The sequence below is a fragment of the Gobio gobio genome (genome assembly GCF_949357685.1).
Source record: "Gobio gobio genome assembly, chromosome: 16".
Taxonomy (NCBI): Eukaryota; Metazoa; Chordata; class Actinopteri; order Cypriniformes; family Gobionidae; genus Gobio; species Gobio gobio.
Genome location: NC_137109.1, coordinates 31,619,684 through 31,642,519, shown reverse-complemented (window position 1 = coordinate 31,642,519; position 22,836 = coordinate 31,619,684). Strand labels below are relative to the sequence as shown.

Here is a 22,836-nt window from a genome sequence, read left to right as displayed (position 1 = left end):
ACCACCCAAAACACCCAACAACTTCATAGCAATGTTCGAAAAACAACCCATAACCATCCTAAACACCCATACAACCACATAGCAACGTGTAAAACACTCAAAACACTTTATCAACTGCATAACAACACCCTAAAAGCTGCATAGCAATGTTAGGAAACCCATCAACGACTACTTAGCAACTGCATAGCAACACCTTGGCAACCACTCAAATCCAGTTAAAACACCAATATCATTGTGCCAATATCAGTGTTCATTGGCAAGAAACACTCACAATGCCTTCTGAATTTCAAATCTTCTCTCTCTCTCTCACACACGCACGCACGCACGCACGCACTCTTTATTCATCCTTTTTCCCTCTCACTGTCTAAGAGCTTTGTCATAGGTGCTCTGTTAATAAGCAGGAAGTGTTTATGCAGGATGTGGATTGTTTGTGATTATTATTGTTTGGACCAGTGAAAGTCTTTAATAGCGTTGGCCTAATTCCTGCAGATTGTGTGACTGTAGACCACACATATCTTTACATGTAATTTCATTCTACCATCAAACCTGTGTGTTTACAGGTAAACCCAAGCGAGGTGCACTGTCAGAGCTAACGGGCACCGTAAGCCGAGCTGCAGGAAGAAAGATCACAAGAATTATCAGTTTCTCCAAAAGAAAGCCTCCACTGCCAGGAGACGCCCGGATGTCTCTCGACCAGGATCCACGGTGTGGTACGAGACCCATCTTTCTCTCTCCCATTTCTCCTCATATTACAATACCCCTGACTCTCACCACCTGTTATTTTCAACTTTTCTTTCTTAGCCTTTGATCTCAGACGGTGAAGTGGAATAAATCTACACCATGAAACAGAAGTGGGCGTACTGTAATAATTGCTGTAATTCTTTCTGTGTGTGTGTGTGTTAGGTTATGTGGGAGTGCTGTTGAATCAGTGCTGGAGGGAACACTGGTGTCGTGTGCGGGCTGGGTCTCTTTACCTTTACCAGGAGAAAGGAGAACAGCGAGTCCCCCACACCACTGTGGCTCTGAAGGGCTGTGAGGTTGTCCCAGGCCTCGGGCCCAAACACCCCTTCGCCCTGAGGATACTGAAAGGAGGCGCAGAGCTGGCAGCTTTAGAGGTAGTGAGTGATTTGTGTGAAGCTTCCACAGCCATCCTCCATAGAGCTGCATTCTAGCGGTTCGCTACATGCAAATTTAGTCTTGGTTTTTGTCTGGGTTTGAATCTCTGTCCTGATCTGTGTTCCTTTCTCTTCTCATCATCATTCACTCAATCTCTATACTATACGATTGCACAAATATTAAAATTCTGACTGGCCAACCATTTTTTTTATTGCTGATTTTAAAATACTATACTGTTATATACCATTTTGTCTAAATTAATACAAATAAAACACTAAAAGCTAAAACAAATAATTTTAAATGTCTCAGGTGAATATAGGGATCACACTATTATAATATACACTATGAAAAATGGAGATTTATTCTGAGATTTGAAAAAGATTATATTGAACAGTGTTATTAGATATTTTTAAGTGAATGTTACATGACAGCAAATGTAATCTAAATAAAGGAAACTATCAGGCACAATTAAATATACAATATCAGTTAAATTCTATTACAATATTTATTTATATTTTGAATTAGCTTATCTTTTATAATTTTAGCTGATTTTTTGTTATTTTGTATGTGCCCTATTCAATATTTCTATTTGGCTTTATTTTTATTTCATTTAAGTTTTAGTTTATGTTTTTCATATAGGCTACTATTTTATTTCAGCTACATTTCAATGAACAAAAATGAGTTAAAAACCTAGTTTTAGTTAACAATAACAACACTACTATACTACCATTTAAATGTTATAGTTTTTTAAATTCTTTAATACTCTTTTATCACGTCTGATAAACAGTCCATTTTATAATCTTAGTTTATGTCTGTGTGTGTGTGATGTATATTTTGTCTCTGTCTCTGTTTGTGCTTGCAGCTCATGTTTGTTCTTACGTGTGTTTGTTGTGTTAGGCGAGTTGTTCGGAGGACATGGGCCGCTGGCTGGGAGTTCTGTTAGCAGAAACCGGTTCCTCTGCCGACCCCGAGTCCCTTCATTATGACTATGTAGATGTGGAAACTATCGCCAACATCCGCACGGCTGCCCGTCACTCTTTCCTGTGAGTTAAGGGTTAAGGCGATGAGGGATGGAGTTATAGATTGGGTCATCTTCTTGTTTTGACTACCTTAACTGTTCTTGTTTCTTTAGATGGGCAACCTCAAAAGATTCACGGACATATGATGAGGTCCCTTTTGAAGCCATAGAGGTTTGTGGTCGCACATGATCACACATGAACAAACATTTGGTTGTGGGCTTGCACCCATTCTAACACAGTGGTTAGGTAGTTCCAACCTTTTTCTCAGGGGTCGCTTTTTACAAGCCATATGCTTCACAACCCTTTCTCCAAGAGAAAGCACTTCTCCAAAAAGCACTTTATTTATGTGCACAAACATACATTCAAAGCATATTAAAGACATTTGTGTGCATGCATCATACACAAACATTAAGTGTAAACAACACTCATGAGTGGAGTTATCATCTAATCAAAATAATAAAATCTTTGTTTAAAGAAAAGTCTTCTTTATGAGAATGGCACAGCTTGTGTTTTAGAGAAGGTCAAATATATCCATGTGCCCTGACTGGTCTTTAAAGAAAGATGAGAAGTGTGTTATGACTCTGTCTGCTGTAATCAGGGGTTAGAGCAGGTTCAGTCGCCTTGGCCTCTGGCCTCCAAGCGGCTTGTTAAACCTGTGCTGAACCTTCAGACACCCGCACAGAAGCATCAGTTCTCCCCGCCTGTGCGTGCCTCGACTTGTGTGATCAGGGCACACAATATACTAAAAAAGTAATTTTTTTTCTAAAATCTCCGTATTTTAGGAGATATTCTAAATTGCTTTTTTTTCTACTTAAGTTGTTTTTGTAACATATGGGTCATTCTGTTTAAATGGTTATATTGCGTTGTTCAATATTGTAATATTGCATCTCAAGCCATAACAGTAAAATTATGTAAAAAAGTTTGTAATTTTGGAGTTTGTGAAGCTCCAAAAAGCGCATCCATTCTTCATAAAAGTAATCCATACAACTCCATTGGGTTAATAGATGGCTTCTTAAGTGAAACGATGGGTTTTTGTACGAAAAATATCCATATATAAAACATTATAAACTATAATCACAGCCTTCTGGCAACAGCCGTATGTGTGATAACTAGAGTCGAGTTCCGGCAGAAGGGTGACCTCTGATCCAACGGAAAAGCATCGCTCCTCTTTTCTTATATCGAAATCCTCCGACATTTTTCTCTAATTAAAAGACTTCTAATTCGTAACTGGTATTTTGTTTGGCTCTATCCTCTGTGCTTCCAATGTTTGTCAATTCTCACCTAAGCTTATGCTACGTCTACGTCATAAGTTCTGTTTTATAAGTTGTACGTCCTACGTTATAAGTCCTGCGTCATACGTCATATATCCTACGTCATAAGTCATACACCCTACGTCATAAGTCCTACCTTATAAGTCCTGTGTCATACATCCTACATCATACGTTATAAGTCCTGTCATATGTCCTACGCCCTACGTCATAATTCCTGTCATAAGTCCTACGTTATTAGTCCTGTCATACATCCTACATCATACGTTATAAGTCCTGTCATACGTCATATGTCCTACGTCATAAGTCCTACGTTATAAGTCCTGTGTCATACATTATACGTTATAAGTCCTGTCATATGTCTTATGTCATAAGTAATAAGACCTATGTCATAAGTCCTACGTTATAACTTATAACTTAGGACTTATGACATAGGTCTTATTACTTAGGGTGTATGATTCATGACATAAGACATATGACAGGACTTATAACGTATAATGTATGACACAGGACTTATAACGTAGGACTTATGACGTAGGGTGTATGACTTATGATGTAGGATGTATGACGTAAGATGTATGACAGGACTTATAACTGTCATACATCTTACGTCATATGTTCTATGTCATTAGTCATACACCCGACATCATAAGTCCTGTGTCATACATCCTACATCATACGTTATAAGTCCTGTCAAACGTCTTGCGTCATACGTCCTACATCATAAGTCATACACCCTATGTCATAAGTCCTACGTTATAAGCCCTGTTTCATATGCCCTACATCATACATCGGGTCAGAGATCACCCGTCCGCTGGAACTCGACTCTCTCGTGAACCATGCATATGGCCAAAAAGCATTGCTTCACTTCAGAAGGCATTTATTAATCCCCTGGAGTTTTATGATGGATGTAAGCGCATAAAGACAAAATTCTACCTTTTATTTCACTTGAATTTTTATAAAAAAAGAATATCAGTTAATGGACACAATTTTATTGACGTGTTTGTAAAAACACAGTTAGCATCAGCTGTTCACTGTTAATCATTTGTTACACATCAGGTCCAGTTGCAGTCCAGTTGTTTATATAGACAATATCTGATCTGGTACACTTTTTCTCTTCAGCAGGAAAATGAGAGGTTGAGGGGAAGAGCACAAACGAAGCGTCGTTCTTCTTTCTCCAGCAGTGACACAGGAAAGCCCAGTCCACAAATCACCCTAAAGCGCCACGGCTCCAGTGAGTCCCGTCACACTCTACACTGTGCTGGTTGTGCTTATAACAAACACAGCTGTTAGATCCAGCGTTCACTTTAACATAAAGAGTAAGATGGTTTTAAGTTTTTATTAGCAGCCTGCTGACTGCTTAACCTTATTTTGGGCATTTTGAAAATGGCTGCAGACTTCTCATGCTGTCACATCAAAAGCAGTCAGAATAATGTAACCTGAGCTTAACAAGACATTTTTGGTTTGATCTACGACTCTCTGCATTTTCACACTCATTCTCTTACCAAATAAGTGTTAAGAGCTTTGCCACTTTCCCGCAGACTAGGGTCTGATCTTTGAACTTTACTTGACATTTCAGACGCAAATCAATATGGCAGGTATGGGAAAACGCGGGCACAGGAGGACGCACGCCGCTACCTGAAAGAAAAAGAAGACCTGGAGACAGAAATAGACGGTATCAGAAGTGCACTAGTCTCACTGCGGAAGAAGAAACGAGAGGCAAAGGAGAAGATGACGGGTGCAACGGGTGAGAAAAAAATCTTTCCTGTCTATTTTGTTCGATAATACAGAGGTACTATTCCACAGTAGTTCGTTTGGATTCAAAACAAGTGAATTTATGGCCATTTTTACTAGCGAAATAGCTTTTTAATACTAACTGCTTCTTCAGTTGTACTTCAAATTTTCATTGAATCATGTGAAATATGTCGTCTCTTTTACCATGTATCCCTATTTAGATGATTCACTGTTAATAAACTATTCGCTGAGAGGGTACCAGCCCTATTAACATACAGACAAACATTTGATTTATTCTAATGATACCATTTATATAGGGATAACTGATTAATCAAAATAAAACTAAATATCCAATGTCTTTGTGCGATTATTAAATCGCAAAGAAATTGAGACAGCCATAAATATTAGAATTGTAGTTTTAACATAAAATTAAGATTATGTTTTTTTATTATTATTTTACAGTGAAATTGTATTACAATAGTAATATTTATTTTGTTTAATATTTTTGTAATAATAATAATTATTATTATTGTATAGTATTATTAATATTATTATTATTATTTATTTAGTCATATTTATGTGTAAATCACTACATTTTGGGCCAAATTGTGCAGCCCCTACTCACAAACGTTTACTCATTTAAAAGTTTTTTTTAAATTGCATTCGCAGACTTGAGTCTAAATATAATTCATTTTTCCCTCCCAATTTTGTGCAGCCCTACCACTATAGTTGTAGTGATTCCTCTTACTTGACTAGTGTCAAAATGGATCTGCCAGAAACATGTATGTAAATGTAATTATGTATTGTTGTGCAGATAAGCAGAGGTTGGCTTTAGAGGAGCGTGTCACCCAGTTGGAGGACAGCTGCCGGGTGAAAGAGGGTGAGCGTGTGGATCTAGAGCTCAAGCTCACGCAGGTGAAGGAGAACCTGAAGAAATCTCTGGCTGGTGGAGAAATGGGGGCGCCTACAGAGTCTAAACCTACAAACAAGGTACTGACTGGAACTAATCAAATCAATCCTTTAATCAAAAGAATTGTTTGTTCTTAAATATGCCACCTTCTTTCCTTAAAGACTCAAAGGACTGAGTATGAATCGTATCTCCCTGTCAACTGCGCCTCTGAAATGCGTAAGCGACCGCCCTCCATCTATGCATCCACAAAGGGAAATGTTATGCAGAAAGCCAAGGTAAACACATCAGTGGTCACAACATTATCCAGTGCAATGCATCACAAGGCAGATAATGCAAACAGAACAGCTTGCTGCATCAGTAGAGATCGCATTACAGCATTCAGTCCATTTTTAATTAGTCAGTCTCTAATGAGTTTCATCGACCACTTTGGGGTCCTGATATTAAGATCTTGCAGAATAGGTCCATATGTGTGTGTGTGTGTGTGTGTAACAAACATTAATGCTTTGTTTTTATCCAGGAATGGGAATCTAAGAAGGGGACTTAGAAGACATGGACTTAAGACTTTGTGCCATTTCAAGTTCCACCAACACAGACTGCTGTATATGCAACTCTATGGAGACTGCCACTTTTGTAACTTTTACAGTGGAGTTGAATGACAAAGCAACAGCTCTATTATAATACTTTGCAGCCAAATGATGTAACATAGAACTTCACAAGACACCTGAATAGGACAAGCACAAAATGGCATCAATGTTGAAGGATTGAGAGGGTATGAGGAAATAATAGTGTGTAATAGTTGAAAGTGCAAGAAAGAATTGTGGTTAAGTTGTAAAAGAACCAGAGGATGGAAATGCATGTGAGACAATCCACTTTAAAAAGTCTTGAATTTTTAAAGACGCATGGTAACTGATTTGTACAGTTTTTTTTTTTTTTTACTCCATCGCTTATACTTCTGGGGTAATCTATTATCCAAGTGGTGCTAATAACAGTGTATATTTGAAAATTGTAAATATTTTATTACATTTTCATAGTATCTAACTGATACCCCTGTTTGTAACCCCACCCCCCACCCCCATTTCTTTACCACCTTTTAATGTGAGTAACATTTGCACTTTAAATGTCTTTAGACATGGAGATGGGAATATTCTTTTAATAAAGACAAAAATGTAACTTTGCTCTTTTGTCAAGGTTATATACTTGCAAGGGAATTGTCAGTTGGGAACAAAAAATATCAGTGTGTTACTGTGAGACATTATACAAGCCAGCCAAAAGAAAACAGTCCTTGTTTCTAAGAACTGGGCATTGAACAGCCACTCACTAAAATAAGTATTAAAATGTTGTGTGTGTGTGTGTGTGTGTGTGTGTGTGTGTGTGTGTGTGTGTGTGTGTGTGTGTGTGTGTGTGTGAATAACACGTCACAATGGCTTGATTTGTTAACATTAACAATATCTGCATCATTTATTAATTTTAACTTCCACATTTACAAATACAATAAAAATCAAAAGTTGTATCTGTTAATATTAACGAACTTTGAACGAACAAAGATTAATAAATGCTGCTAAATGCACCATACTAATACTGTGTTTCGCCTTCAGAACTGCCTTAATTCTACATGGCATTGATTTAACAAGGTGCTGAAAGCATTCTTTAGAAATGTTGGCCCATATTGATAGGATAGCATCTTGCAGTTGATGGAGATTTGTGGGATGCACATCCAGGGCACGAAGCTCCCGATCCACCACATCCCAAAGATGCTCTATTGGGTTGAGATCTGGTGACTGTGGGGGCCATTTTAGTACAGTGACCTCATTGTCATGTTCAAGAAACCAATTTGAAATTATTCGAGCTTTGTGACATGGTGCATTATCCTGCTGGAAGTAGCCATCAGAGGATGGGTACATGGTGGTCATAAAGGGATGGACATGGTCAGAAACAATGCTCAGGTAGGCCGTGGCATTTAAACGATGCCCAATTGGCACTAAGGGGCCTAAAGTGTGCCAAGAAAACATCCCCCACACCATTACACAACCACCACCAGCCTGCACAGTGGTAACAAGGCATGATGATTACGCCAAATTCTGACTACCATCTGACCAAGCAACATTTTTCCAGTCTTTAACTATCCAATTTTGGTGAGCTTGTGCAAATTGTAGCCTCTTTTTCCTATTTGTAGTGGAGAAGAGTGGTACCCGGTGGGGTCTTCTGCTGTTGTAGCCCATCTGCCTCAAGGTTGTGCGTGTTGTGACTTCACAAATGCTTTGCTGCATACCTCGGTTGTAACGAGTGGTTATTTCAGTCAAAGTTGCTCTTCTATCAGCTTGAATCAGTCGGGCCATTCTCCTCTGACCTCAAGCATCAACAAGGCATTTTCGCCCACAGGACTGCCGCATACTGGATGTTTTTCCCTTTTCACACCATTCTTTGTAAACCCTAAAAATGGTTGTGCGTGAAAATCCCAGTAACTGAGCAGATTGTGAAATACTCAGACCGGCCCGTCTGGCACCAACAACCATGCCACGCTCAAAATTGCTTAAATCCCCTTTCTTTCCCATTCTGACTCAGTTTGGAGTTCAGGAGATTGTCTTGACCAGGACCACACCCCTAAATGCATTGAAGCAACTGCCATGTGATTGGTTGATTAGATAATTGCATTAATGAGAAATTGAACAGGTGTTCCTAATAATCCTTTAGGTGAGTGTATAATTTATTAATGTTAACTAATGCATGCATGTTAAATGAGACCTCATTGTAAAGAGTTACCACTAGGGATGTAACAATATCAAAATCTCATGGTATGATAATACCTCGGTTTAAAGTTCACAGTACGGTATTTATTGCGATATTTAAACAAGAAAAAGACACACAAATGAAGACTTGGAAAAAAGTGCCATAAGTGTTTATTAAAAAATAGATATAGATCCAATATGTATCATAATATTTTGAACAAAATTTAAATGAACTGAAATTCAAATAACTTAATTTATTTCCAAAAAATTAACAATTTTCCATTACTCTGTTCTACATACAACTTAATAAAGAATTTACAATATTTCAAGATTCAATTGAACCTTCTGTATGCAAACTGACTAGGCGTGTCACTGAACAATAAAACTGAATTTGAACATAATTAGAAAGCTGAAACCTAAGAGAGAACAGGTAAAGCAGTAAACAATGGTGACACCAGAATAAAAATATTTATGATTCTGAACCTGAAAATACAGAATTATACTATGCCTATAATGTAAGCCCTTTTCAGACATTTGTCATTATCAGGACCCACAAATATTGCCCATTGCATTATTTCATTTTTAGTATACAGCAGTACACTCATGGTTTCAATACATGCATTCGTTGAATCTCTTTTACACAGACAAGCCATCCATGCAGATTAATGCACTTACATAAGAATAAACAATCTAAAATGCTTTGAATCATCATTCTACCAAAACTAAATACGCAATATGGTGGTGTGCAGGTTCAGCGCTGACCAATTTACTGCCCTAGGCAAGATTTTACTTGGTTCCCCTTATCAAGGTTTAGCACTGCATGTTATCAATTATTCCAATTTGTGGAAACACTAGTACAGTTTTATTTTTTTAATGCATTGATGTTTTTTTTTTTTTTGCTGTTGTTTTAGATGTTGGTTGTGTTTTAAAAATTGTACAGAGTCTAATCCATTCTACCCCGTCATTGTGTTCATGAAATTATTATTATTTTTTTTTACAGGCTGATGATAGTTAATCTATCCTACGCCACATTACAGCCTAAACAAAATAGCAAGAGTTTTTTAGCAAAATTGCATCTAACATTCATGCGCAAACTATTCATTGAGAACTAGCAAGTGTTTGTTTTTCAGTACATGGCAGCAATCTTCCACTAAACTATGCACATTCATGTTTTCACAATGAATTAAATGTGAACTTTACAAAAAAAAATGCCATTTTAAATAAACCTGTATATAAATATAATTAAAAATGCCATATATCCCCTTAAAAATGCACAACTGTAGAGTAAAAACATTAGACTATTTGAAAAGTGATATTGCATGTGTTTATATATAAAAAAAACTGATTATTTTTTTTAAATCGCACTGAGAACCCAGAACAGCTGCTTGCATAAAGTTTAAGGTAAAATAACTTGAATTAATTAGCTATTAGCAAACATTAATATTTTAATTTGCAATTAGATAAACTGTTCATTCATTACATCACTTTACCTCTGTCTTTATCCCCTATCCCTATCTTCCATGCATCAGAGGGCGTCTGTCACCCACCAGTGATTTTTCTAGTGATCCTGAATACATTGATTTGCTTGCTCAGGTGTGTTTGATCACGGTTGGAACTAAACTCTGCAGGACAGTGGCCCTCCAGGACCGAGTTTGAGGAATCCTGATTTATGAGGATCTCTTGACAGAAATGCAATATAATATACATAACAATTTTTTCAGTGGAGTATAAATACCTTACATAATGTACCGTTATGTTTTTATTACCTTAGAATGAGCTATTTCTATCTATACACAGCAGGTCCCCTTGCAGTGAAATCACTTAATCAGCATTATGTTTCTACAGTAGCCTTTAACAGACAAACTTCTCTACAGAGCGTTAATCACTCTCTGCTCTCTCCGATGACAGCCTGTGTCAGCCACTGTAGCTTCTCTATGTGTTCGAAAAGGAGGGGTGAGTGTTGGTGATTGCAATTCACAACCTCACCACTAGATGGTGTGAAATTCACACAGCACCTTTAAACTGATTGCATGGTCTATATCTGACGCACTTTATATTTGGGCATACCTACCATTTGCCCATTCCGCAGGCCGGCCCTGAAAGTATGCCTTTACGTCAAGGAGTGCCACTTTAAATTAGCGCTTTCACTTTGAGGAGAGCTACTCCAGCGTGTGTGCTTCCAATGATCAATGACAGTACCAGTCACAAAATGACTATTCCCAAACTCTAAATGGTTGGTTCATGCAACAATTTAATTCTCTTACTTTACTACCTCATTTTGTTTTCACGCGTCTTTGAATGTCCATGTCAACAGTATGTGCATTGTTATAATTTTGTAAAGACATTGTGTCTCTTCAGAAGACTTGGATTTTGATTAGAACTTTTTTGGGTGATTTATACAGAAAGCGGAGTCTTGGATAAAACGAACTGTATCGCAAGTTTTAGGGTTTAAAAATCAATATTGTTGCATTTTTATATCACAATATACAATTTATAATTACCTCTAATGTATAATATATAACCCCACATATCACACAGGCCTAGAAAAATCCAGAAAGTCAATAACAGCCATTGCAGAGCCTAACATTTCCTAATAAAGTTGAACATAAATAGCATAGATAGTCAGTTAAAAATGTTTAATGAACAAGACCTCTACTGATATCAATATCTTAAATTGGTGATAAAGAGAAAAAAGACAATTTAAAAAATAAAAATCTTTAGAGTGAGATTAGCAGATTCCTTTGAACATTAATTTTATAACAAGTTTAATAACAGTTAAAAACCAAACATTTCTGAAATGTACAATGTTCACAATTCACACAACAACAAGTGTTAAAAAATAAATAAAAAAAAAGTTTAGAAGTCACACTCAGGGGGAAAGTCAACAGTCAGCTCATTTATCGTCTGTAGGAAGGCCTCCATTTCATCAGCATATTCCACTGCTGAATTTGAGAAAATAAAGATAAATATACAAGCTTAATTGGGCATAAAGACTTTCTGCATTGACAGTTTAAACTAATTGAAAATATATTCATTACCACTGGGCATCTTTAAAGGTGAGGGTGGCAAACATGGATCCATAATAAGCTCTTCCACAGGTGAAGCAGCTGCCCACATCTGTTTACCCAAACCAGCCAGAGAGAAATGACTGAGGCAGACTTCATCAGGAACACTGAAGGTCTCAAACTCTACAAATTTAACACAGGACAGGATCATCAACAGCTGAAACCAAAAGAGCTCAGTTCCAAAGCCATAAAGCAGCAGACATGCTTACCGCTCGGATTGTATGGGAAGCACTTCTCAATCTCTGGCAACTCCTCACCAGCAGGCTGAGCAAGCACCTTACACTGATGAAACAACAAATGATTTCAATACAGTTGTCTGTTGGAAGAAGCCTTCGTAATCTCAAGAACCAACCTTGGCTTCAGCAGGTTTAGTCTTCTCTGCTTTAAGAGAGGCTGCTGGAGTGGCAACAACCTTATTTATGACTCCTAAAGCTTTTCGGGTGGATTGCGGAAGAGCCCCGAGACGTGTCTTTCCTGTCAGAGGTGTTCTCAAACACGGATCTGAAAATGTTATAAGAGTAAACGATTGACACCATTTATGGTTCTGGCACAAAATGCATATTTGATGTCTGACCATTGGTAACGTTACTGACCTGGAGCTGAATGGAGCCGGTTCTGTCGAGATTTGACGGCTGGAGTGGTCAGTCTGCCGTTCTCCTGATCCAGGTAAATCATGGTGTCCATGTCTGTAAGTTAGCTTAGCACAGCGATGACAGAGACAGGCTAAATATACAAACTACACCCCCTTAACAGAAATACAATCAACACCAACTTGTTTGGTTTAAATAATGCCGTCTGTGAACAAAACTTCTCATCTTGAGCAATTCCGTTTAACGTTATACATTAAACAAAAGTGACACGAGTTTTTTCAGCAACGTTAACGTTACATATCGCCAGTTGACCTAACCTGTATCCTTTTTCTGAATCTAAATCATACAATTTAACCAGTCGACATTAAATACATACAAGTCTACGGATGAGGCATTGAGAACTTACCGTTTCTGTTTATTCTTATTCTCTATTCAAGTGCACGAGCAAAATTGTCGTTTGTTTTGGTTCCGAGTTTCCCGGTTGAGTTTTAAAAGGCAACCAGCTTCCTCATTGGCTGACGGATTTTCCTCTTTGGCCAAGCAATGCGGTTAGTTTATTGCGTTAGCTCGACAGTGCCACCCAACGGCTTGACTGAGTAAAGCAATAGAATCATCATTGATGAACGGTGAAAAGGTGGCGGCAATGCGTTGGATGGTGTTCAGTCTGACAATAATTCTGAGGAAGACGGTGATGTATCCAAATAAATCACTTGAGATGGATGAATCTGTGGATTGGTAGATTGGAAGGTAGATGGATGTATGTATGGATGAGTGGGTGATTAAATAGTCAGATGTTTCATTAGCATACACATTAAGCATTAGCCTATTTGATTTTTAACATGGCCAATGTCACAAATTTGCTTTAGTTGTTTTACTTTTTTAATTAAATCTTTATTTACAGATTTGAATCTCAGTTATTGTTACAATATGGAATCAGACGTATGAATCCCACTGTACATACATGCATACACTGACCATTAATGGTTTTACTTAATGGCATGTAATATGCTCAGTGCTTACAGTGTAATGTGCCTACAGCACATTAAATTTACCTAGCAAAGCAAGAAGAAGAAAAAAACAGGTAAAATATTGAACCCTTATAAAGCAGCAATATGAAGGCAATTGCTTAAAAAATACAACAGCGTCCTTTGTGTCCTCCTGCAGATGTGTCCCCAATGTGATGTGTGTGTGCCCATGTAATCTTGACTTTCATTGTTGCATAGAAACATATGCTTAAATGCAATAGTGAACCATGTTAAAGTCCAGCTCAGTGTTATAGGGCACTATTCAACTAGAATTGTTGGCAACAGTCTTTTCACTTTTTCAGTCATTTGAGTAATATTGTGTTTGTTTTCGGTCCATTAGAATAAAAGGTAGTAGAGCCAGTAGAAGATATTGACGAGGAGAAATGCCATTGGGAATAGTGTTCTTGAGTGTCTGTCAATGTTGTGAGGATTCTCAATACTCATCATGGATGCTGCTTGGCGAGACATTTGCTTTACAGAGGACAAACTGCAGCCCTTCTCTTTCTTCTTGTCCACAGCCTCATTCCCTTCACATGCCACAGATTCCTCAGGCGTCTCCTGCTGAGTGGAGTCTTCCGTCTGCATCTTTTTGGGTGACATCGAATTGACCAAGTGAGTCGTACCATTTGACTCCTCGAATTCTTTGAGTAGTTCCTATGAAAAGTTCATTTAAAAATGTAATTAATTAGTTGTAAAAGTGTGTCATTTTTAACCACTGTCAATGGTTTCTCACCCTTTGCACATCTACAATGGTCTGGTGCTGCATGGTGCAGAAATGAGCGCAGGCATATTCTAGCAGAGCACCAAAGATGAAGGTGAAACAGATGCCGAGATAGACGTCGATAGCCTTAATGAAGCAGTTGGCATTAGGAAGTGAGGTCCTGGCACCCATCATTAGTGTAGTCATGGTGAGAACAGTGGTCACCCCTGTCAAATAAATGGATTTGATAGAGAATATTTAGTTTGTTTTATCTAGAAATGTTTTATAGCACATGTTTGCTAGAGTAAAAAACTCTTGAAATCACTGGCCGATGCAGGTGCGAGCTGGTACGGAGGACTGACTGATCCAGAAAGACACCCATGACAGAACCACAAGCAATGTTGAGGGCACGTACGTCTCCAGAATGAAGAACAGCACATTTCTACGCAAAGCGAAGTGGAGCACTAGCTTCGGGTAAAAACCTGCAACAGATCCAGAATATGGCAGGTGATTCATACACTGTAAAAATGTTTGGAATTTTTACAGAAAAATACTATAAAAATGGTACATTAAAAATTAATCATTTGTAGAATTTGATTATGTGTAAAATGCTGTTAAATTGATGTTTTTCAAGTAAAAACTATGAATTACCATATAATTGACTGTGAAAACAGTGAAAGGACATTCCTAGTAATCTCTGCTTGACACTTATGATAATATTTTATTTAAACAGTTTTGTTTCGACTTATTTTTGTTATCCATAATATACATTAGGGGGTTTTGTGTTACATTTTCTGTTATTTAGTGTATATTTTGTTGCTTTTTGTTTTACCACCTGTATTATCATGTTGATTATCAATACAATTCTGATGCAAACATGAAAATTCTGTCATCATTTACTCAGAATTTTGAATTTCCATATTTGGGTGAAATAATTTTACCACAAGGTTCATGTGTGATTCATGAAACATTCGTATGCTGCCAATCCCATCGTATGCTGATAAATGTGGCGGCTGAAATCAGTCATTTGAATATCACACCCTTAAAAATTCACATTCACGGTTAGGATATGGCATGGAGAAATGTAACCAGGCCAAGTAGAGGAAGTAATCTCATGAAAGAGAAATTGATTATTACTCCAAAATCACCCATTAACCTCGCAATTGCAAACAATTACATTAATTTATATTTATATTTAATATCTGTACATACAAATCATTTACAAACTATTTCCCCTCACTCCACAACAAATTCTTGAAAGGGTTAGTTCACCCAAAAATAAAAATGCTGTCATTAATTACTCACCCTCATGTCGACACCCATGAGACCTTCATTCATCTTCGGAAGACATCATTAAAGTAATCCATGTGACTCCAGTGGTTTAACCTCAATTTTATGAAGCGCAAACAAATCACTTGCGTTGCTTCATAAAATTGAGGTTAAACCACTTGAGTCAGATGGATTACTTTAATGATGTCTTTCCTACCATTCTGCACCTCGAATGTGGTAGTTGCGTAGCTCCAAATGGAGGGACAGAAAGCTCTCGGATTTCATCGAAAATGTCTTCATTTGTGTTCCGAAGATGAACAAAGGTCTCATGGGTGGGGAATGACATGAGGGTGAGTAATTAATAACAGAATTAACATTTTTGGGTGAACTAACCCTTTAAATTTAACAGTATTCAGAACAAGGATGACAAATAAGTAGGCCTAGCTATTATTTATATATTAAACTATAAAATCAAACACAAAGTAGGCTATAGTGACATTCATTATAAACAACAAACAAACATCAAGCCAAAATGTATTTATTTAAAGTTAAACTGAAACGGCACTGGGCTCACCTTTCTCATTCAAAAATCCAAATATGTTTCTATATTTGCCATGTAACATTTGGTTGCTAAACTTTTATTCAGTAGGCCAATATCCACGTAAAACATTATCCTTCACATGCAGAAAAATGTGTTTGTTTGGGCGCTGGGCATGTTGATTTTACAGTGGACCATTTAAGACAGTGCAGTGTAACTTTGATGTTTGGTTGACTGCATTTTAGTTTGATGATAAATGGCTGAAATGTCAAGTTAGCAATGCTAGAACTGATATTTTGTGTGTGCGGCACTGTGTGTGGTGAGGCGCCTGCATGCACCATCAGTTGGATTTAATAAAATAAACACATATAAAGAAAACAAATACAATGCATTAGTAATTTATTTGATTCCTTTTATACAGTTAATTGTATTCTGTTTTTCTCTGTTCACACGCTGCAGATGTGTATGTGACGATGTGTGAATCCTCATGTTCTGTTGTTTATGCTGCTATTTGCGCTTGTAAAGCTAAACCCCTGGAAGAAAAACATTTGTGGTATTTTTAATGGGTCACAAACATCTATTGTGATTTAATTTTAATTTGAAAATCTAATCTGTTGCTTAATGGTTAATGATCGATTAATGAGCTTCGGTTTTCGGACACTGTCGGGAAAATTACAATTCTCCATACTATGCTGCATGCAAGTTCGCGTTAACTCAAAAACTTGTGTACTCAAGCTGAGACCGGACGTGAGAATTGATAGTAGCCACCACCGCTCACATCCATAAAATAGATGCCAAGTTTCACGTGAAAACGGCTGTACGCCCAGTTTTCTGTCGCACGTTTGTTTCATAAATGAGGCACATTGACACTGTATTTGTATGGTGTATTTCTGATATTAACTAGATATTTTTTATAGTGTAGACCGTTTCTAGCAGCGCTAGCAACATTAATGCCATGAATTCAATTACTGAGGAATACATGAACTGATTAAATGTACAGTGGTACCAAAAATAATATGAATTTTAGTCCACTAAATATCAAAATATCAAACTAAATGGCATCTGCAGACAAAATATGCTATCCTTTTTCTGTATCATTTGAAACCTAAAACCTCTCTTTGTGCAATATTTTGCTTGAAATATTTGCTTGTTCTATTTTCTTTGAAAAATAAATAAAAATAAAACCATTTGGATGATTTTGTGTTATCTAATGCAAAGACATTCATGCATCTTTAAGTCAGGCTCAAGTGTCCAAATTCTTTTTTGGGACACTGTAAACCATGATTGCGCCGTAAGCCGCTTAGGAGAAAGATGTCTGTTAAATGTATAAACATAAGGATGACTGGCTGGTACTTTTCAGTAAAACAAAATGTAAATGGCCAAAATATTCATAGTGAAATTAGATGTTTATACCTGTTTCATACACGGCTTCAGATACGGTTGTGTAGTAGCTCTCTATACTGTACTGGGCCAGACGCAGTGTATCTAACCCCTTCACTGAGTCATTCCCTCGGGTCCAGTAAAACACCACATCCTGTAAATTATAGCCCCCTGAACATGCATGCACACACATAAAGGTTTAAGGGTTTGTACAGCATGCTCTTGAATAATCAATAAAATATGCGTAGAAATCATTTACATTTGATTTGTTTGAGAGTGGAAACACTTACAGCTTTCTAATTGCAAAGTACACTCTTGTCTATCCATAGGATACTTGGTGAGGTCCATGTTACAGGCGATGGTTGCTGTTATGCTGTGGAGACAAGGAGGAATATTGATTGAACCATTTCAGGAGGAAGGTTCCCCAGACGCACATACAGCTGCCTGGTGCAGCTGTTCAGCCTTTGGTAAGAAGCTGTAAATTCAGATTCAGGTGTTTACCGGAGAGCGTAGAGCACAGTGCCATTGCTGAAGATGCGGATCAGACGGTTTTCCACAGTCACATCATGGAGGAAGGAACGCTTAGAATCAGGGATGAACGTATCGGGGATCCACAGCAAAGAAACCAGCCGTCCATCCAGACTCAAACTTTCATTTCCAGGGAATATCAGTCGGGAATCCTGCCATCGTTGTCTTAGGAAAATAGTGGCTGTATAGTCCTATCAGTATGTGAACAGAAAAGAATCCCATTAGTCTCAAAGAAAGTTTACAGGTGAGATTATAAACATGAGTAGTACCATGTTAATCTCAGAGATGGCATCAATGCTGGCAATATCCAAACTCATTCCAATTTTAACAGGCCCCTCTGTGGGAACAAAGAGATGTGTTTGTATTATTCATCTTTTATTTCTCAATCTATATTTAATCAACTGCAGTTGGCCCTCACCGTTAAAGTTTGGCCTTAGGTATCGATTGTAGCCTTTCATCAGCTTCTGTATGGTGGGCTGCAGTTGTGAATCGTTCCACTCGCCATACTGATTCCCATAGAATCCTCTTTCACTGCGAGACAGGGAGAAATGTTATGGCCTATGTGGATAGCCCGTGATTCATAGTCTCAATGCGTCAGATGTTTATCTCTTCACTCACCCGTTTGTAATCAACAGAAATAGACTCATCCAGAACAGAAGATAGAGCAGCATTCTGTGATAACGTGATAAAGATGAGCAGTGGCTGTGAAGAGAATTTAAGAAAAAAGTTTTGTTAAAATCGTCTCCATCAAGAACGGATTATGACCAGTTGCTGTGTCGCACCCTTTCTTGTCATCTCCAGGGATTATACAAATTAGAGAATAAGATTGAATTGTGCCTTTGTATTCCACTTTGCTATAATTGAGATTTTAAATTAAAATTATGCCTGGAAAACTAAGAACTGCAGCTTTATCTTATCAGTCTGCAAGGGTTCCTATTGTTTTTGACAAATTAATCACCATTTCTTCATGACCTTTTCATTCGTTTTTGATTTATTAAAGCAACTTTTAAAAAAGTAACTCAACAAAACAGTTTGCTAATGAATTAAACATTTAATTGACGAAAACATATTCAACATATTCTTTTCCCGGCGTGTTTAAAAATTCCAGATTTTCAGTGATTGTGAGAACCCTTTCTGTAATCTTTCTGCAGTATTAATTAATACGATAATCAACATATAATTATTAAAGGTATTAATATCGTCGAATGCAATTATAATTAGTTAAAATGTACACATCCAATCACTGCGAGTATTAATTTCCCATTTGCATTGCATTGTTTTCAGGTGTCTCTCAGCTCAAGGTCCCAGGACACTGGTCCTGTTTACCCTCATTAATACCCATCAACCATCTATACTTTAATGTCCCAGAACCTTACCACAAGATGGCAGCAGTCCTCTCTGCCCGCACACAATTGCACCACCACCAACCTTTCATTAATGTACTATTTTATTTAATGCACAACTTCCCAGTCACCCTTTCTCTTTAAGCTTGTGAAGCTGACATGCTTGCCTCAAAACACCAGCAATAACCACTGCAGTTATTGTCATGGGACCTGATCAAGAAGTAGTCCATAATGAAAGGCGCTGGACCATTGTACCACAGATCAGCCCCCACCAACCATTTCTCTCGCTCTCTTTCTCTCTGTTTCTTTCATTCTAAGTGTCTCTCTCTTTTTCTCAATGGATTTTTTTTAGATTAGAGCAATCTGTCAAAATGTCAGCACGTCTACTAAACGAGTCACATAAAATAGACCTTTTGCACCCTGAGGTGTGAGAAAGTACAATTCTTGAGATTATCATGTGTCAAGAATTTCACATGTATAAATTTTTTTTCTCCAGCTTTTCCACTAGCACTCACTATTGCATTAATTTAAAATCACAAATGCAAAAGATCCAGATGCAAAAACTATCAAATATTCTCCAGAATGCTAACAGTGTTCCGTCTTCTTTGGCATGCCACTCATCTCATCATTCCCACGACATATTGTTGCTCTTTCCCATCTTCAATTATTCCCTTTCTCCACCTCACCCCTCCATTCGTCAGCTGTCCCCATCTACTCTCTGTCATGCTGCATGAACATCACAATGACAGCAGTTACCTGTAGAGATATGAGATGCAAATCATTGTGACTTTACCCTTCACTCTTCTTCTTGGTCTCTTTCTCTGTTGGTGTACCTGTAAAATTGATTCAGGTTGATAAAGATGTTTTCAAAATCCTTAAATGACTGTTTTCTTTTATCTTGGGTCTTCTTATGTTTTCTTTCATTAAAATCTCTTATTGTTTCTTGGTCTCAGCATGCACTGCGTCTCCTTCGTCCAAGCATGGCTTCCCTCACACTCGTCACTTGACTGGCTCTGAGAATATCCCCTCTCTCTACCTCCCCCATTCCCCCAACCACCCTCCAGTATCTCTCTCTCTCTCTCTCTCTCCTCTCTCTCTCTCTCTCTCTCTCTCTCTCTCTCTCTCTCTCTCTCTCTCTCTCTCTCTCTCTCTCTCTCTCTCTCTCTCTCTCTCTCATACATGTGCACAGCTGTGTCAGATGCCTGTGATAGCACCTGTAGTTTTATAGATGAATCTCTTTCATTGCTTGGCTCCCTATAAATCAATGTCATTAACAATGTCATGTGGCTTGTGACATTCTCTCTTCCTTTCACTCAACTGCCTCCCTTACAGTTTCAATCACAATGCAATTTTTTCCCTTGTTCCTCATTAGAAATTCACATCACATTTCACGTCTGTGTCTTTCATCTATTTTGTTTTTCTGTATTCTGTTACTTTTGAAGTGTCTGTGATACGATCTATGTCGTTTTATTTCTCATTTCTATCTCTGCCTCTTGTCATGCTGTTTTCTCTCCATCTTTTCATCTCGCTTATCCATACATTCTTTTAAGATTGCTCTGGAGAGAGTGTTTATTGTTCCATCGCAGGGATTTTCACTGCTTTTTCTATTGCCAAACTTGGGCTAACACCAGAGCTCAAAGACTGGCCCACACAGAATTTGTGCAACACAAAATGTTCCGCAGATCTGGAACACACATAAGTCACAAAGTTTTACCCAGCGCACCTTATGTGTGCATTAATAAAATATACTTGATTCTAACCACCCATGACCAAAAATAAATAATTGTATAACATATATAAAAAATTAATAAAACTAACCTGTCCAGAATATATTTAGGCTAAAGGTCATAAGTGAATATAAAAAATATATCTGAAAACATATTTTTTTTGCCGTATATTAGATCATTTGTTTGCGAAATAAATGAAGGCACTGTCTATTTATACTAAGTGCAGATGGCCAGCCTAGTTGACAGGCTATTTTGAATAACTCCGCCCACTACTTTCTACCTGTAGTACAAATGGCATATTACTTTTATTTAAATTCTGTCAATGGTTGCATTTAGTGTAATGCTATCTGTTGCCATTTATATTTGTTACAACAGTATATTTACACTCAGTGTCAATAGCTGCTGCCATAAATGAATCAAGGCTGACTGTGATAGCAAATTTCTTCAATGGAATCGTTAACACAACTTATGCTTTTCAGTAATGCTTTAACCACAAAACTAGAGGTGTGTCCCAGTTTGTGTACTTATGCACTATTTGTTTTGTAATGTAGTGTGTTCTCACTGAAAATTCCAAAAAGAAAACAAATACATTTTAAAAACTGATGCACTTAATTGTCTGAAAAAACAAAGCGTGGAATGTCCGACACTTCATACACTAAACTGTCACAGCTTTAATCACGTAGCAGAGGAGGAGGAGCTATCACACTGATACTGAATAAAAGACAAGACAAGACACCTTTATTTATATAGCGCTTTTTACAATGCCAATTGTTTCAAAGCAGCTTCACAGTGTTAAACAGGAAAATAATGCTACAGATTTTGATTCGGCTGTACAGCCTCTCTGGAGAAAACGGTGATGTCATCTAGCTCATTTCAATGATCATATAGTGACAATGCGGGCAGATCAATAATTTAGTTGAAAGTTTATTTGAATATTTAGTGTCCCCAACTGAGCATCCAAGCCAAAGGCGACAGTGGCAAGAAACCAAAACTCCATCAGATGGCATGATGGAGAGAAAAAAAGAAAAAAAACCTTGGGAGAAACCAGGCTCAATCGGGGAGTTCTCCTCTGGCCAAATGACAAAATAACCTTATTAAATCAATACAATACACATTTGAGTACATAGTGTATAGTGCCACATTTAGGACACAACTTAGGTGTCAGTATCAGTCCAAGACAACTTTCATACTAGCCAGTACAGCTTAAGTACTTACTTTGTGACTGTTAAAAAAATGATGCTCTATAGCAGCGGTTCCCAAACTTTTTTTCCTGCGCAACCCCTTCTATGTCCCAACCGGGTTGGCACACCCCCAATCCCCACTTCAAAAAAAAAATGCAACAAAGCCATATAAAGACTCATGTTTAATAATGCGCAAATAACCAGAACACGCATGACAATAACAATATCAACAAAGTTCCTTCTTTTTCCCCCGTCTGGTGTTCACCCTCATCACCGCTTTTTTGCCATCTCTTTCCCTCCTCTTCGGTTTCCTCCGGCGCATCTTCTGACTCCCGCTCATTTTCTTTCTCTATTCTCTCCGTCTCTGTTGCCTCCAAATCCTCACTCTCTCTTGGTCCCTCTCCTCCTTCGTGACTAACAACTTTATCATAAGACGTCCCACTTGACAGTTTCCCTGATTTCAGCCAGTTAAACATATTTATAATATATATATATGGAATGAATTAAACGAGTTGGCACACATATAGCCTAGCCTGCAGTGCATAAAAGAAGAGCCGTGCGTAGAAGACAGCTGTTGTCTTCTTCTACGTTTCTATCAAAAACTAATAAATTATAGTTTTTTATTTAAAATAAAAGTGATTACAAAGGAAATGTTTACTGTTCATGTTTTTTTATTGTATGGAAAAAAAACAGACCGCCATTACATTTTTCCCCTGG

The 22,836-nt window shown here is 37.6% G+C and overlaps 3 protein-coding genes across 6 annotated transcripts in view; 1 reads left to right on the top strand and 2 right to left on the bottom strand.

The window, feature by feature from the left end:
* afap1l1a (actin filament associated protein 1-like 1a) overlaps positions 1–7,222 on the top strand; it is a gene marked incomplete at its 5' end in the record, with an annotated part of 38,087 nt that extends 30,865 nt beyond the window's left edge. For 2 of the 4 annotated variants that reach the window (XM_079838825.1, XM_079838823.1), the window contains 9 exons: positions 561–710; positions 904–1,115; positions 2,014–2,159; positions 2,249–2,306; positions 4,529–4,637; positions 4,983–5,150; positions 5,952–6,127; positions 6,209–6,322; positions 6,565–7,222. In XM_079838825.1, the coding sequence (XP_079694951.1) occupies positions 561–710; positions 904–1,115; positions 2,014–2,159; positions 2,249–2,306; positions 4,529–4,637; positions 4,983–5,150; positions 5,952–6,127; positions 6,209–6,322; positions 6,565–6,591 (1,160 nt within the window). In that variant the 3' untranslated portion in view covers positions 6,592–7,222. Of the gene's footprint in view, positions 1–560; positions 711–903; positions 1,116–2,013; positions 2,160–2,248; positions 2,307–4,525; positions 4,638–4,982; positions 5,151–5,951; positions 6,128–6,208; positions 6,323–6,564 lie in introns of all 4 variants that reach the window. The other 2 variants (XM_079838824.1, XM_079838822.1) reach the window with 1 other exon arrangement.
* Positions 7,223–8,928: 1,706 nt separating this feature from the next.
* On the bottom strand, positions 8,929–12,901 carry pttg1 (PTTG1 regulator of sister chromatid separation, securin). The gene is made up of 6 exons (XM_079838307.1): positions 12,835–12,901; positions 12,432–12,535; positions 12,191–12,339; positions 12,048–12,120; positions 11,812–11,961; positions 8,929–11,715 (listed from the first exon to the last, which is right to left on the bottom strand). Exons 2-6 carry the CDS (start codon positions 12,520–12,522, stop codon positions 11,630–11,632), a joined length of 549 nt encoding a protein of 182 aa, XP_079694433.1. The 5' UTR covers positions 12,523–12,535; positions 12,835–12,901; the 3' UTR covers positions 8,929–11,629.
* Positions 12,902–13,309: 408 nt separating this feature from the next.
* On the bottom strand, positions 13,310–20,223 carry gabrp (gamma-aminobutyric acid type A receptor subunit pi). Its single transcript, XM_079838447.1, has 10 exons — positions 19,968–20,223; positions 18,487–18,570; positions 18,287–18,399; positions 18,138–18,205; positions 17,842–18,059; positions 17,631–17,713; positions 17,374–17,511; positions 14,483–14,635; positions 14,187–14,380; positions 13,310–14,107 (listed from the first exon to the last, which is right to left on the bottom strand). Exons 1-10 carry the CDS (start codon positions 19,991–19,993, stop codon positions 13,790–13,792), a joined length of 1,395 nt encoding a protein of 464 aa, XP_079694573.1. The 5' UTR covers positions 19,994–20,223; the 3' UTR covers positions 13,310–13,789.
* Positions 20,224–22,836: the final 2,613 nt, after the last annotated feature.